The sequence below is a fragment of the Oncorhynchus clarkii genome, chromosome 2 (assembly GCF_045791955.1).
Source record: "Oncorhynchus clarkii lewisi isolate Uvic-CL-2024 chromosome 2, UVic_Ocla_1.0, whole genome shotgun sequence".
NCBI lineage: Eukaryota > Metazoa > Chordata > Actinopteri > Salmoniformes > Salmonidae > Oncorhynchus > Oncorhynchus clarkii.
The window spans coordinates 53,330,431-53,347,086 of NC_092148.1; the positions used below are offsets into that span (position 1 = coordinate 53,330,431).

Here is a 16,656-nt window from a genome sequence, read left to right on the forward strand (position 1 = left end):
ACAGTAAACTTAGTGTATGTAAACTTCTGACCCATGGAATTGTGATACAGTGTATAAGTGAAATAATCTGTCTGTAAACAATTGTTGGAAAAATTACTCGTGTCATGCACAAAGTAGATGTCCTAACCGACGTACCAAAACTATAGTTTGTTCGCAAGAAATTTGTGGTGGTTAAAAAACGAGTTTTAATGACTCCAACCTAAGTGTATGTAAACTTCCGACTTCAACTGTATATAAATAAGATATTACTGTTTTTCTAAAAACCTGTTTTTGCTTTGTATTTAGGGGGTATTGTGTGTAGATTGATTTGGAGAATAAAAAATAAAAAAATTAGAATGAGGGTGTAACGTAACAAGATGTGTAAAAACTCAAGGGGTCTGAATACTTTCCGAATACAACTGTATACACTGACTTTGATAAGGGATTGAGTGATGATTAGCTTAGCAACCGTGTGACGCAGCATGACAACATGAAAGCGATTGGTCGACATTCTGCTGGGTGGGGCGTTATACGTTCCTACGTGGATATACGTGGATTCAATTCTCCTTTCTATAATATCTTTGGCAACGGCACCGGCACCATGTAATGCACTCTGGACTAAAGAGTAATAAAGAGAATATCGCAAAAATATTATCAATGGCATTCAAGAGAAGACATCCTCCTGAGTTATGACATCGGCCAGTATTGAAGTCTGACATGTATGATAGATCGTTTCGTGATCTAATTTAAATTTTCCTATTATCTTCCTGTGTAGTGAGAGTGACTTACCATCCAGATTTCTGACTGCTTAAACGGCAATAACTCAGATACTCCTGAAAACATTAAATGACCCAGGGAATCGATAGAACATCACTCAGAGATGCACAAGAACAATATAACATTCAAAATGGGTGAACCTTTCCTTTAAGTCAAAATTGTAACTCAGACACTCAAGAACATTCACTGTCTTCTTGGTAAGCAACGCTAGTGTAGATTTGGCTTTGTGTTTTAGGTTATTGTCCCGCTGAAAGGTGAATTCGTCTCCCAGAGTCTGGTAGAAAGCAGACTGAACCAGGTTTTCCTCTAGGATTTTGCCTGTCCTTAGCTCCATTCCTTTACATTTTTATCCTGAAAAACTCCTCAGTCCTTAATGATTATGAGCATACCCATAACATGATGCAGCCACCACTATTGGATTTGCCGGACAATACACTTTCTTTGTATTCAGGACAAAAAGTTAATTGCGTTGCCACATTTTTTTCAGTATTACTTTAGTGCCTTGTTGCTAACAGGATCTATTATGTACAGGCTTCCTTCTCTGTAACTGTTTTAAAGTCACTATTGGCCTCATGGTGAAATCCCAGAGGGGTTTCCTTCCTTTCTGGCAACTGAGGATGCCTGTATTTTTGTAGTGACTGGGTGTATTGATACACCATCCAAAGTGTAATTAATAACTTCACTATGCTCAAAGGGATATTCAATGGGTGTGTTTTAAAAAAAAATGTCATCTACCAATAGGTGCCCTTCTTTGCGAGGCATTGGAAAACCTCCCTGGTCTTTGTGGTTGATATTCACTGCTCGACTGATGGACCTTACAGATGTGTGGGTTATGATGAGGTAGTCAAAAATCATGTTAAACACTAGTATTGCACTATTATTAAGTCCATGTAACTTATTAAGCAAATATTTACTCCTGAATGTATTTAGGCTTGCCAGAACAAAGGGGTTGAATACGTATTGACTCCAGACATTTCAGCTTTTCATTTTTTATGAATTTATAAAGAAAATTGTAAAATATAATTAGACTTTGACATTATGGGGTATTGTGAGAAGTCCAGTGACAAAAAAAAAAAAAAAAAATTAAATTCAGGCAGTAATGCAATTCTTTTGGGAAAAAGTCAAAGGGTGTGAACACTTTCTGAGGGCGCTGTAAGTCGACTGTAGCTGTCATAATGTAAATGAGCAGTTCATCATCTAGTGACATGAAGCAGTGTTTTTAAAAAAAAGATTACATACACTTATTGAATAATTTGATTTTGACGGAAAGTAATACACCAATATCATGGACTCTTGGTTAAAATGGTGTACATGGTTGTTCTAATCTAAAGCAAATAAAATGTACATTGTTAAGTAAAACTTTTTTTTAAATCAACATCTCCCTCCTTCCTATTTGTTTCTGCAATTTTTATTCGAAAGCCAAGTTAATAAACAGATCACAGACCATTTCGAATCCCACCAAACCTTTTTCGCTGTGCAATCCGGTTTCCGAGCTGGTCACGGGTGTCTTCGTCGACCTGTCCAAGGCTTTCGACTCTGTCAATCACCGTATTCTTATCGGCAGACTCAATAGCCTAAGTTTCTCAAATGACTGCCTCGACTGGTTCACCAACTACTTTGCAGACATAGTTCAGTGTGTCAAATCGTAGGGCCTGTTGTCCGGACCTCTGGCAGTCTCTATGGGGGTACCACAGGGTTAAATTCTCGGGCCGACTCTTTTCTCTGTATATATCAATGATGTCGCTCGTGCTGCGGGTGATTCCCTGATCCACCTCTATGCAGATGACACCATTCTGTATACATCTGGCCCTTCTTTGGACACTGTGTTAACTAACCTCCAAATGAGCTTCAATGCCATACAACACTCCTTCTGTGGCCTCCAACTGCTCTTAAATGCTAGTAAAACCAAATTCATGCTTTTCAACCGTTCGCTGCCCGCACTCTAGAGTCGGCTTTCTATTTTGCAACAAAGCCTCCTTCACTCACGCCGCCAAACTTACCCTAGAAAAACGGACTATTCTACCGATCCTTGACATCGGCGATGACATCTACAAAATAGCTTCCAATACTCTACTCAGCAAACTGTATGCAGTCTATCACAGTGCCATCCGTTTTGTTACCAAAACCCCTTATACCACCCATCACTACGACCTGTACGCTCTCGTCGGCTGGCCCTTGCTATATATTCGTCGCCAGACCCACTGGCTCCAGGTCATCTATAAGTCTATGCTAGGTAAAGCTCCGCCTTATCTCAGCTCACTGGTCACAATAACAACACCCACCTGTAGCACGCGCTCCAGCAGGTATATCTCACTGGTCATCCCCAAAGCCAACACCTCCTTTGGCCGCCTTTCCTTCCAGTTCTCTGCTGCCAGTGACTGGAACGAATTGCAAAAATCGCTGAAGCTGTAGACTTCTATTTCCCTCACTAACTTTAAACATCAGCTATCTGAGCAGCTAACCGATCGCTGCAGCTGTACATAGTCCATCTGTAAATAGCCCACCCAATCTACCTACCTCATCCCCATATTGTTTTTTTTATTAACTTTTCTGCTCTTATGCACACCAGTGTCTCTACCTGCACATCATCATCTCCTCATTTATCACTCGTGTTAATCTGCTAAATTGTCATTATTTCGCTACTATGGCCTATTTATTGCCTACCTCATGCCATTTGCACACACTGTATATATACATTATTTTTTTCTGTTGTGTTATTGACTGTACGCTTGTTTATTCCATGTGTAACTCTGTGTTGTTGTTTGTGTCGCACTGCTTTGCTTTATCTTGGCCAGGTTGCAGTTGTAAAGGAGAACTTGTTTTCAGCTAGCTGAGAACTTGTTCTCAGCTAGCTTACCTGGTTAAATAAAGGTCAAAATTAAATTAAATAAAAAAATATATATATAAATATGCACACAACAGCCTATGTTCAACAGATTAGGTTTTTCAAAAAGTGATACAACAACTTTAATTCTAGCTGGTTCCATTTTGCGAGGGGTCACATTTACAAGAGCTATGACACAGAGTTGACCAAGACCAGGCCAAGCAGATCTCCTGTCACTCAGCACACAGGAACCATGTTCGTTAGAGAGAGCTAACGAGGCAGTCAGCTTGTTAATGGCTAATTGAGCGGTCAGCGCCAAGACTTGAGTGGGCCATCTGTTTGTCACAGTGGAACATCTTGTCACATGCTGCCAGGCTGCAGGGCGCTCGGCTGTATTCTTTTGTAGTGTGATATTAATAGATCCAACAGAGAAATAGAGAACGATTCTTATGGAGAGAGGGAAAAAGAGAGAGAACGATTCAGATAGAGAGAGAGAGAACGATTCAGATGGAGAGAGGGAGAAAGAGAGAGACAACGATTCAGATAGAGAGAGAGGGAACGATTCAGATGGAGAGAGGGAGAAAGAGAGAATGAATGACTAAAGGGGGAGGGAGAATTGGAGAGGTAGGAGTGACAGAGCGATAGAAAAGGAAATGAAAGAAAGAATGCCTAAAAGGAAATGTGTGCTGAATGCCTCCTAGTCAGGTCCTATCCAACTGCCTTAGTGGAGCCTGTTTTGATTGACTGTACAAAGAGTACATTAAGACATGAAGGAATCCTATTATATCCCAGTCCCTATCAGGATGGCTCAAGGTTGCTTTTATTTTCAGCATGAGGAAGATCAAGAATTGGAGCCGCTTACATGCAGACCAGACCGCGCGTGTCCGCGGGGATTTTGTCTAGCCACACCAGACGCAATCAGGACACGCAGGTTGAAATATCAAAAAGAACTCTGAACCAACTATATTAATTTGGAGACATGTCGAAAAGCATTAAACATTTATGGCTATTTAACTAGCTAGCTTGCTGTTGCTAGCTAACTTGTCCTGGGATATAAACATTGAGATGTTATTTTACCTGAAATGCACATACTCTTCTACTCCGACAATTAATCCACAGATAAAAGGGTAAACCAAGTTATTTTCTAGTAATCTCTCCTCCTTCATGCTTCTTCTTTTTTGGACTTTATATGGCGGTTGGCAACCAACGTTAAGGTGCATTACCACCACCAACTGGACTGGGGTGTGGACCTCGGTTCATCTTTCAATCATCCACGTGGGTATATGCTCCTCAAAATCAATGAGGAGATGGGAGAGGCGGGACTTGCAGCGTGTCAAGCATCACAAATAGAATCAAGTTCTATTTTAGCAGACGCTCATTGACGCACGTGAGCATTGTGGGTGCAATGATTGACTAACATGTATGTGTACATTTATTTTGCAATGCGACACGAGCGGCGTGGGCAGCATATTATCATTTGTATCCATCGGCATGTTGTTGTTTCTGAGAGAAAATATGAAAAAAGTATTTTATATTTATTCAGCCTTCCATGTAAAAGTATATCAAGAGCATCATTAATGTGGAAATAGAAACTAGCCAAACCCAGACAGGGGGCACAGTATTGCGCATGTCTGGGTTGCTCCCAAATCAAACCATAGCCACCCAAAGAGTCTCGGTTACTATGCCAGGGATCTATTGGCGTTGTCGTGGGCGACTGCTCAGCGGAGGTGCTAATTTGTTAATATTCCTTCCGAGAGGAGTCTTAATTAGGTTTGTAAGATTCATGCCTAATTTTGTTATTATACGCAGGATGAATGAACTAATGAATGTTCCAGGATTTAAGATCGCTCCAAACTTCCTATTTCACGCGTGACATTTTTTTGCCCATGAATTAATTGTTTGTTGTTAACCTTGCGCTCCTTTGTTTATTTGTTGGAAATAGTCTGGGAGTTTCTCTTTAAATAAATAAATCCACTGAAAACCACTAATTCTTATAATTTACAGTGTTAAATAACACTCATATGTGAGAACACAATTTTTTGTGAACAAACGTTTTATTTTGTCGTTGGTAAGGTTGGTAGCAACGTGAAAATCTGTTGCAGCTCAAGTCAACTACAAAACCCACTACCATTGTCTCTATGGGCTGGCTGGCTGGCTGGCTAGGTAGCTAGCTAGCAAATGTGCAGTAGGTACACACAATAATACCAAAGTCAATATCAGCATGTGAAGTAGCTAGTTAGCTATATTATTGCCTGAACAAACTGCACAATCAATTTAGTCTAGAATCTCACCATGTTCAACCTGCAGATCGATGTGCCTCACAGAGTGGAGTCTGACATTCGTAATGGCCATGCAACGGCACCATGCAATGCACCCTGGACTGAAGAGGCAGACAAATAGGAGAAATGTGGTAGACGCTCTGCTAAATTACACATTTCTCGAGGTAGGAATATTCCAAAAATATTATCAGTATAGAAATCTGACATGTATGATAGACAATTTCGCAATCGAAAAGCCGTTTTCCTATTAACTTCCAGTGTATTGAGAGCTACTTTATCGCAATGCTGCGTCATACCGGCCAAATTTCTGCCTGCTTGAACAGCAATAGTTCGGATACACATGAAAACATGAAATGACCCAGGGAATCAATATAACATCTCTCAGAGATGCACAAAAACAATATAACATTCAATATGGGTGAATCTTTCCTTTAACAGCTTATCGCAGAGGGTTGTATCTTAGCTGTATGCTCTATTTACAGTGATACTTGAGCTTCTGTCAAAGCTCCTGCTTTAAACTCATAGATTGCCTTTATTGGAGTCCACCTGTGGTTAATTAAATTGATTGGACATGATTTGGAAAGGCACACACCTGTCTATATAAAGTTCCACAGTTGACCGTGCATGTCAGAGGAAAAACCAAGCCATGATGTCGAAGGAATTGTCCGTAGAGCTCCGAGACAGGATTGTGTCCAGCCACAGATCTGGGGAAGGGTACCAAAAAATGTATGCATCATTGAGGGTCCCCAATAACGCAGTGGCCTCCATCATTCTTAAATGGAAGATGTTTGAAACTACCAAGACTCTTCCTAGAGCTGGCCGCCCGGCATAACTGAGTGGAAGCTACTCCTCAGTAAAAGGCACATCATAGCCCACTTGGAGTTTGCCAAAAGGCATCTAAAGACTCTCAGACCATGAGAAACAATATTCTCTGGTCTGATGAAATCTTTGGCCTGAATGCCAAGCGTTACGTCTGGAGGAAACCTGGCACACTCCCTACGGTGAAGCTTGGTGGTGGCAGCATCATGCTGTGGGGATGTTTTTCAGCACCAGGGACTGGGAGACTAGTCAGGATCGAGGCAAAGATGGAGCAAATTACAGAGAGATTTTTGATGAAACCCGGCTCCAGAGCGGTTCCCCTTCCAACAGGACAACGACCCAAAGCACTCAGCCAAGACAATGCAGGAATGGCTTCGGAACAAGTCTCTGAATGTCCTTGAGTGGCCCAGCCAGAGCCCGGACTTCAACCCGATCTAACATCTCTGGAGAGACCTGAAAATAACTGTGCTACAACACTCCCCATCCAACCTGACAGAGCTTAAGAGGATCTGCGGAGAAGAATAGGATAAACTCCCCAAATACAGGTGTGCCAAGCTTGTAGTGTTATACACAAGAAGACTTAAGGCTGTAATCTCTGCCGAAGGTACTTCAACAAAGTACTGAGTAAAGGGTCTGAATACTTATGTACATTTTACATTTTGTATAAATTAGCAAACATTTTTTTTTTTTTTTTACTATTTTTGCTTGTCATTATGGGGTATTGTGCGTAGATTGAGGGGGGGGAACAATTTAATCCATTTTAGAATAAGGCTGTAATGTAACAAAATGTGAAAGTGAAGGGGTATGAATACTTTCTGAATGCACTGTACATCCCCTGCTGTGGTGGGGATCATGGTTCGATACCCACATCAGCCCTACACATGCCGAATCCCTTTATTCTTAACCCTACTTATCTGCTCCCATCCTTTTACAAGTAAATTCAAATGTGTGTAAGTTGTTCGGAATTCCAATCTCCGCCCCCCAAAAAAGAAGCCGGAATTATCTATCAATTGTTTTCAACAGATTCCAGTCAGAGACCATCTGTGGCAGGCTCCCCAATAACTCAAAGCTGTCCTCTCTAGCCTGTCTTCTGTTTGTGTCCACAGGGATGGTTCAGTCCAGGTCAGGTGTTTGTGCTGGATGAGTACTGCGCCCGCTACGGTGTGAGGGGCTGCCACCGCCACCTCAGCTACCTCCGGGACCTGATGGAGTACTCTGGGAACAACGTCCTGGTCGACCCCACCCTACTGCATTACAGCTATGCTTTCTGTGCCTCCCACATTCATGGCAACAGGTACATACATTGACAAGCTCCACAAACAAGTTACAAAAGTGTAGTATACTGTTGTACTACATCAGCTACAGGTTTTTGCTTTTACTGTTTGATTAACTGAAATGTAGTCTCCGGAGCTTCAGATGGTCAGTGTTAAGAAATCAATATCAATAACTCGTAAAAAGACTCAATGTTGTTCACACACTTCCATTCATTGCCCCTACACACAGACAGTGCATTTGGAAAGTATTCAGACCCATTCCCTTTTTCCTCATTTTGTTACGTTACAGCCTTTTTCTAAAATGATTTTTTTTTTTTTATAATCTCATCAATCTACACACTATACCCCATTATGACAAAGCGGAAACATTGTTATTATTATTTTATTTTTCTTTACAGAAAAACCTTATTTACATAAATATTCAGACCCTTTGCTATGAGACTTGAAATTGAGCTCAGGTGCATCCTATTTCCATTGCTTATCCTTGAGATGTTTTTACAACTTGATTGGAGTCCACCATGATTTGGATAGGCACACACCTGTCTATATAAGGTCCCACAGATGACAGTACATGTCAGAGCTAAAACCAAGCCATGAGGTCGAAGGAATTATCCGTAGAGCTCCGAGACAGGATTGTGTCGAGGCACAGATCTGGGGAAGGGTAGCAAAAAAAATTGCACAGTGGCCTCCATCGTTCTTAAATTGAAGAAGTTTGGAACCACCAAGACTCTCCCTAGAGCTGGCCGCATGGCCAAACTGAGCAATCAGGGGAGAAGGGCCTTGGTCTGGGAGGTGACTGTCCTGTGAGGATCAGAATGGGTCAGATCAGACTGGTGGGAGGGTAACAGTAACCAGGCCTCTCTCTCTCTCCCACAGAGGGGAGGGAGAGCTGCTGGATGGTCGACCGTTCACACTCGGTCGTAAATTAAGCAGGAGAGAACTCTCTCTTTACCCTTTGGTATCAACTAAAGGAATGACTTTGACACAGACAATTTTGCCGCCCAAAATTCTAACATCCAAAAGTGTATAATGGAACAATAATTCTAACATGGGGAATGTGAGAAATGGTCAGTGGGGAGATGGAGACAATTAATGTCATGTTGTTTTTCATTTTGTGATGTTATTAAAAACTATGGACCAAATACTGTAACTTGGAAAGAATACCCCCTTTATATGTCAAGTTTCCATCCAATATGTTGTACATATAATATGAAAAATGAGGAAAGTATTTCTGTTAAGAGTGGAATGTGATTTTAGGAGTCATAAGAGATCACTTCTAATCGTATCCTTTGCACAGTAAATAGCCACGCCCCGAGTGAGGTCAGAGAGCTTGTCAGCATGACGGAACACCCCTTTTGGCCAGAGTACATAAAAAGCCTTTGTAACGAAATGAACATTAGACCAGGAAACGTGAGGCGAGAGCTACATATTTTAATGTAGCTGTAGCTCATGTCCATCCTGGTCCGAATCCTGAATACCAACACGAGGAGGAAGAGGTGAGAAGCTCACCTCAGACAATCACTGGTATAGCTGATTAGCTGTCTTAAGTCAGATATTGAGAAAAGCGAATCTAAGTGAGACTATCCTACTACGCTCATCACCAATGGGAATCGTCGGCATGGCTGGTTATCTTCCAGAGTGAACAACAACAGAAGACGGGAAAGGCAGACCCCTTTCGGACAATCAGAGCCATACAGCTGGAAGGCCAACAACTTTCCGAGAAGGCTTGGTTCCCACCGAGATAAATGACGAACAAAGGCATTTCACACTTACAGTCAGACGTTTACATACACCTTAGCCAAATACATTTAAACTCAGTTTTTCACAATTCCTGACATTTAATCCTAGTAACAATTCCCTGTCTTAGGTCAGTTAGGATCACCACTTTATAAGAATGTGAAATGTCAGAATAATAGTAGAGAGAATGATTTATTTCAGCTTTTATTTCTTTCATCACATTCCCAGTGGGTCAGAAGTTTACATACACTCAATTAGTATTTGGTAGTATTGCCTTTAAATTGTTTAACTTTGGTCAAATGTTTCGGGTAGCCTTCCACAAGCTTCCCACAATAAGTTGGGGGATTTTTTGTAGGCGGGTTTGTAGGCCTCCTTGCTTGTACATGCTTTTTCAGTTCTGCCCACAAATGTTCTATAGGATTGAGGTCACGGCTTTGTTGTCCTTAAGCAATTTTGCCATAACTTTGGAAGTATGCTTTGGGTCAATGTCCATTGGGAAGACCCATTTGCGACCAAGCTTTAACTTCCCGACTGATGTCTTGAGATGTTGCTTCAATATATCCACATAATTTTCCATCCTCATGATGCCATCTATTTTGTGAAGTGCACCAGTCCCTCCTGCAGCAAAGCACCCCCACAACATGATGCTGCCACCCCCGTGTTTCACGGTTGGGATGGTGTTCTTTAGCTTGCAAGCCTCCTCCTTTTTCCTCCAAACATAATGATGGTCACTGTATAACGATGGTCGCATTTCTTCAAAAAGTGTGATCTTTGTCCCCATGTGCAGTTGCAAACCGTAGTCTGGCTTTTTATGGCAGTTTTGGAGCAGTGGCTTCTTCCTTGTTGAGCGGCCTTTCAGGTTATGTCGATATAGAACTCGTTTTATTGTGGATATAGATACTTTTGTACCTGTTTTCTCCAGCATCTTCTCAAGGTCCTTTGCTGTTGTTCTGGGGTTTATTTGCACTTTTCGCACCAAAGTACGTTCATCTCAAGTAGACAGAACGTGTCTTCTTCCTGGGCAGTATGACGGCTGCATGGTCCCATGGTGTTTATACTTGCATACTATTGTCTGTACAAATGAACGTTGTACCTTCAGGTGTTTGGAAATTGCTCCCAAGGATGAACCAGACTTGTGGAGGTCTACCATTTTTTTATGAGGTCTTGGTTGATTTCTTTAGATTTCCCAATGATGTCAAGCAAAGAGGCACTGATTTTGAAGGTAGGCCTTGAAATACATCCACAGGTACACCTCCAATTGACTCAAATAATGTAAATTAGCCTATCAGAAGCTTCTAAAGCCATTACATAATTTTCTGGAATTTTCCAAGCTGTTTAAAGGCACAGTCAACTTAGTGTATGTAAACTTCTGACCCACTGGAATTGTGATACAGTGTATATGTGAAATAATCTGTTTGTAAACAATTGTTGGAAAAAATGACTTGTGTCATGCACAAAGTAGATGTCCTAACTGACTTACCAAAACTATTGTTTGTTAACAAGAAATTTGTGGAGTGGTTGTAAAACGAGTTTTAATGATTCCAACCTAAGTGTATGTTAACTTTGACTCAGTACCGGGTGTCCTTGTATATGGTCTCATTTTTGTTATCTATTTTTATTTGAAAATGTTCTTATGTTTTGACTTTGCGTTGTTGGGAAAGGGCTCGTAAGTAAGCATTTCACGGTAAAGTCTACCCCTGTTGTATATTCTGCGCATGCGACAAATACCTTTTTTTTCATGCATAGGCTGTCATGCACATATAGAAAAGTGTGTATACCTATTATTTCAGGATTTCTCCTCTCAGAAATCAAGGATTTGATTTGTGTCCTGGCTAAAAGAATAAGTCAAAGAGAAACTGGTGGCTTTAGTGAATTGTAAAGACGAGTCCTGCAAAGGGACTTGACAGTACCATAATAGTAACCACCAGTGGCTATGTTGGGCCACTTTTCTCAATTATTTGAGGAGGAGGGAGAAGGTGTACAGAGACTCTCACAAATTACTACTTAGCTTTCAACTCTGCATCAGAGCATAATATGATTAGAAAATAATTATAGGTTCTGCATCAGCTTTTAATAGGTAATGATAATTGTTCCCTTTTCTCCCTACTTGGTTTCTCTCTTTTTTGTTGTTGATCATGATTCATTTCCACTCACCATTTCTTAAACCATATATGGTTGAGTTGTATCATTTAGATTGAACTAAATATCTAAGGTCTTTGCATCCAGAAAATGTTTCACATCCAACAAATAGTTATAATCAAATAGAATCATATTTTCAGGATGTTTAACACTAACATGTATCCATTGGTAATTTTCTCAAAGGCACAAGTTATTAGTTTATTGTATTTAGTTCGATATGAGCAGCATACCTTGGCCACTTGTCGGCTTAACAGCTCCACTATGTTCCCTACTTACTGTTCTCTTACGGCTAATAGTTTCCCACTTACCTCAAATAACCCCTGCTTGACTTCCCCTGTGATAAATGCTAATATATGTGCTTTCTCTCTTTGCTCAGTAATTTAGCAAATTAGAACAGTAATGATTAGCCTCTCTAAGTAATCACCACGTATAAACGTGAGAGATTGCTGGAACTGGCTTTTTGTCAGTTGGAGCCTAATTTGAATAATTGATGCCTATTCAGTACTCTCGATGTTGCCTGGGGGGCGTGCGGAATGGAGAGGAGGCATTGAGTAGCATGAGGCCACAGACCGAGAGAATGGGGGTAGTTTTATGCAACAGCCTTAAGCAATCTTCTTGTCTTGTCAAAAGTGCTGGTCCTGTTTCTAAACAAAGGGGAAGGACCTTGGCGAATGTGTACTTTATTTAATAAATCTATTAATTATATGAAATCTGTCAGATCTACTGTGTACAAAAACCCATGCCCTTTCTTTGTGATATGTGTGTGTGCGCGTACCCCTGCATTTTGGGATTAGCCTATGCACTTGGAGACCAATAGTTGTCAAAGAACTGGTTGATTTGAGGGTAATATTTCCTTATCAGAGCTGTCATTTTTAGTTTCTCAGTTAATTGGTTAGAGGCTGTTGCACAAAATTAAATTTATACCAGATAATGTAAGTCTTTAACAATCACACTCTTTGTACAATGGTTGTGAATGTGGCTTGTGATTTCTGGAAAAAAAGTTGTCCTTGCTAACTTTGAAACAACTTTTGTGGATCACTGGTTTTGATTGACTCGTTGAGCTTTGCCACCGCCATGGGTTCGTGCAGGTTTGGCTTCCATCTTCATGGAGACCGGTGTGTTTTGGAGCAGAACAAGGCTAAAGGAGTCCATGGCAAGGAGGGCCAAAGGGCAGCACTGTGAGCTGTTATGAGCCGTGTGGAAAGTGACAGTGGACACATCATCTCCTGCTCACCTCTCTCTTACCTGTCACTTCCTATCCCCCGCTTCTCAGAGATGTCCGGCTCTCATGAGCTCAGAATGTGACAGGAGTTTTTACTTCTGCATGCCACCCATCCCGTGTCTCCTAACTGTCACCCATCCCCGTTCCCGACGCTGCTAAAGGGAGGAGACACACACACACAGTGCTCTGCCACGCATGGCCGCTACCTCACCGTCAGATGACGCCCACTCCGTCGGATGTGATTAACCCAGAGATCCTGAGGTTTGGAGCGTGTTCGAACATGACAGTCAACACTTACAGATGAGCCATATCCACTGTAAACACCCTGACAGTAACCTACAGCCCCATCCTGGAGCCTGTTAACCCTTTGTGAGTGGGGGTCAGCGTTTAGCCTCCACTCAAACACGCTCGCTTCATTTAGCAGCAACAATGCCTCTGCCCTCGACAAGCTGTTGCACTGCATCCAACTCAGACGTGTGCAGCCAAGCATGACGGGAAGTTTGATTGGATTTGATAGCAGTCAGAGAAAAGCTATTATGGGAAAGCCAGTTACAAGCACAGGGGTTATACTTTATATTTGAATGGCCTATCAGGGTATTTTACCCTGTTGCCAACCATTTTTGGTTAAACAACGCTGGCTTAGAATGCTGGTACACTTTGAATGTGACAAGGATGTCAACATAGAGATGTTATGTATCAGAGGACTGAACAACTGAAGTGAGAGTCTATTTATTATCTGACTCCATACTACAAAACTGTCGGTTTTGACCAACCTTGCAATCTGGTGTTTTGCTTGTGTTAATGTGATTATATTTGTATAATTCAATTTCAGCAACTGGTCAGCTCTCAGGATCCATGGGCTTGGGCTGGGACTAAGGTCGAGTGTGTGAGGCTTAGTGTATGGCCAAAGGCTGAAGATGGGGAAGCTGCAAAACATGACCCTTATATCTTCAGCTGGACATTTGGGTTGGAGTGTGAGGGAGGAACTGAACAAGAAATCCACTGCCTTCTTTTTACCTCGACATGAAAGAAAATGTCCTTTGCCATCACATGAGTGAGCACACTCACCCACCCCTCCTAGCGCTATCCTTTTTGTGTTCCTTTGCGATTAGCTGGTGCTTGTTAAAAGGGGTTGCAGCCGGGGGGGTTAATGAATTGACAGATTTAGGGAACAACAGGGTTTACAAGTTGTCCTTATAAGTGTGGTTGTGAAGAGAGGGCTGCTTTTCATTGTAGACCAGGGCCTTTTGGTAATTAAGCAGAAAGGAGTTGAAGTGAAGGCCTTATGTTCATAATAATAATAATAATGCATGGGACTTAAATAGTGCTTTTCATTGACCCAGAGTCACTTTACAATTGTAGAAACTAAACAAAAAAAACAGATATTAAAACAACAACGCCATGCATTAGAGAGAGAGAGAGAGAGAGAGAGAGAGAGAGAGAGAGAGAGAGAGAGAGAGAGAGAGAGAGAGAGAGAGAGAGAGAGAGAGAGAGAGAGAGAGAGAGAGAGAGAGAGAGAGAGAGAGAGAGAGAGAGAGAGAGAGAGAGAGAGAGAGAGAGAGAGAGAGAGAGAGAGAGAGAGAGAGAGAGAGAGAGAGAGAGCGCTTTGGCGCAAACCTGGAGAAGGCCCTGTTGCTGGAGCTTTGAACTGAGAAAGGCAAGGTGGCCTGCTATGGAGGAGAAGGAGGATCTTGTCATAACACGGTGGTAGACAGAGAGCCAGTGGAGTTCACAGCAGATGGGGTGATTTTTTTTGCCAGGACTTAGTGTGGGTAAGGAGTTGGGCTGCAGAGTTCTGAACCATTTCTGCTTATGGAGGGAGCCAGCAATGGTGAGTTGTTCAGACAGGAATGATTCATTAGCTTTAGGAGGACGGTACACAAGGGTAGTGGTGGTCATGGAGCAGGATTATTTGTAAGCAATGTATTCAAATAAAGAGTTAATAGGGAGATGTGGACTGCAAGTGTCTACAGTTGAAGTCAGAAGTTTACATAGACCTTAGCCAAATACATTTAAACTCTGTTTTTCACAATTCCTGACATTTAATCCGAGTAAAAATTCCCTGTTTTAGATCAGTTAGGATCACCACTTTATTTTAAGAATGTGAAATGTCCGAATAATAGTAGAGAGAATGATTTATTTCAGCTTTTATTTCTTTCATCACATTCCCAGTGGGTCAGAACTTTACATACACTCAATTAGTATTTGGTAGCATTGCCTTTAAATTGTTTAATTTGGGTCAAACTTTTCGGGTAGCCTTCCACAAGCTTCCCACAATAAGTTGGGTGGTTTTTTTTGCCCATTCCTCCTGACATAGCTGGTGTAACTGAGTCAGATTTGTAGGCCTCCTTGCTCGTACACGCTTTTTCAATTCTTCCCACACATTTTCTATAGGATTGAGGTCAGGGCTTTGTGATGGCCACTCCAATACCTTGACTTTGTTGTCCTTAAACCATTTTGTCACAACTTTGAAAGTATGCTTGGGGTCATTGTCCATTTGGAAGACCCATTTGTGACCAAGCTTTAACTTCCTGACGCATGTCTTGAGATGTTGCTTCAATATATAACTCTCCTCCCTCATTATGCCATCTATTTTGTGAAGTGCACCAGCCCCTCATGCAGCAAAGCACCCCCACAACATGATGCTTCCTCCCCCGTTTCACGGTTGGGATGGTGTTCTTTGGCTTGCAAGCCTCCCCCTTTTTCCTCCAAACATAATGATGGTCATTATGGCCAACAGTTCTATTTTTGTTTCATCAGAGCTGAGGATATTTCTCCAAAAAGTACGATCTTTGTCCCCATGTGCAGTTGCAAACCGTAGTCTGGCATTTTTTATGGCAGTTTTGGAGCAGTGGCTTCTTCCTTGCTGAGTGGCCTTTCAGGTTATGTCGATATAGGACTCGTTTTACTGTGAATATAGATACTTTGTACCTGTTTCCTCCAGCATCTTCACAAGGTCCTTTGCTGTTCTTCTGGGATTGATTTGTGCTTATTGCACCAGAGTACGTTCATCTCTAGGAGACAGAACGTGTCTCCTTCCTGAGGGTATGACGGCTGCTTGGTCCCATTGTGTTTATACTTGCGCACTATTATTTGCACAGATGAACGTGGAACCAGACAATTTTTTTCTGAGACCTTGACTGATTTCTTTAGATTTTTCGATGATGTCAAGCAAAAAGGCACTGAGTTTGAAGGTAGGCCTTGAAATACATCCATAGGTACACCTCCAATTGACTCAAATGATGTCAGAAGCTTCTAAAGCCATGACAACGTTTTCTGGAATTTTCCAAGCTGTTTAAAGGCACAGTCAATTTAGTGTTTGTAAACTTCTGACCCACTGGAATTGTGATACAGTGAATTATAAGTGAAATCATCTGTTTGTAAACAATTGTTGGAATAATTACTTGTGTCATGCACAAAGTAGATGTCCTAAATGACTTACCAAAACTATAGTTTGTTAACAAGAAATCTGTGGAGTGGTTGAAAAACGAGTTTTAATGACTCCAACCTAAGTGTATGGAAACTTCCGTCTTCAACTGTATTGTCACTACATTTCTTGCAATTTTTTTTTTACAAAGTCATTTATTACAGCCAATTACCTTTGTA

At 41.5% G+C, this 16,656-nt stretch overlaps 1 protein-coding gene across 1 annotated transcript in view; it reads left to right on the forward strand.

Moving 5' to 3' along the window:
- Nucleotides 1-16,656, forward strand: part of LOC139369640 (calcium-dependent secretion activator 2-like) — a 237,517-nt gene that overhangs the window by 162,797 nt on the left and 58,064 nt on the right. Inside the window, exon 13 of the mRNA XM_071108908.1 lies at nt 7,785-7,972. Within this exon, the coding sequence (XP_070965009.1) occupies nt 7,785-7,972 (188 nt within the window). The remainder of the gene's footprint in view (nt 1-7,784; nt 7,973-16,656) is intronic.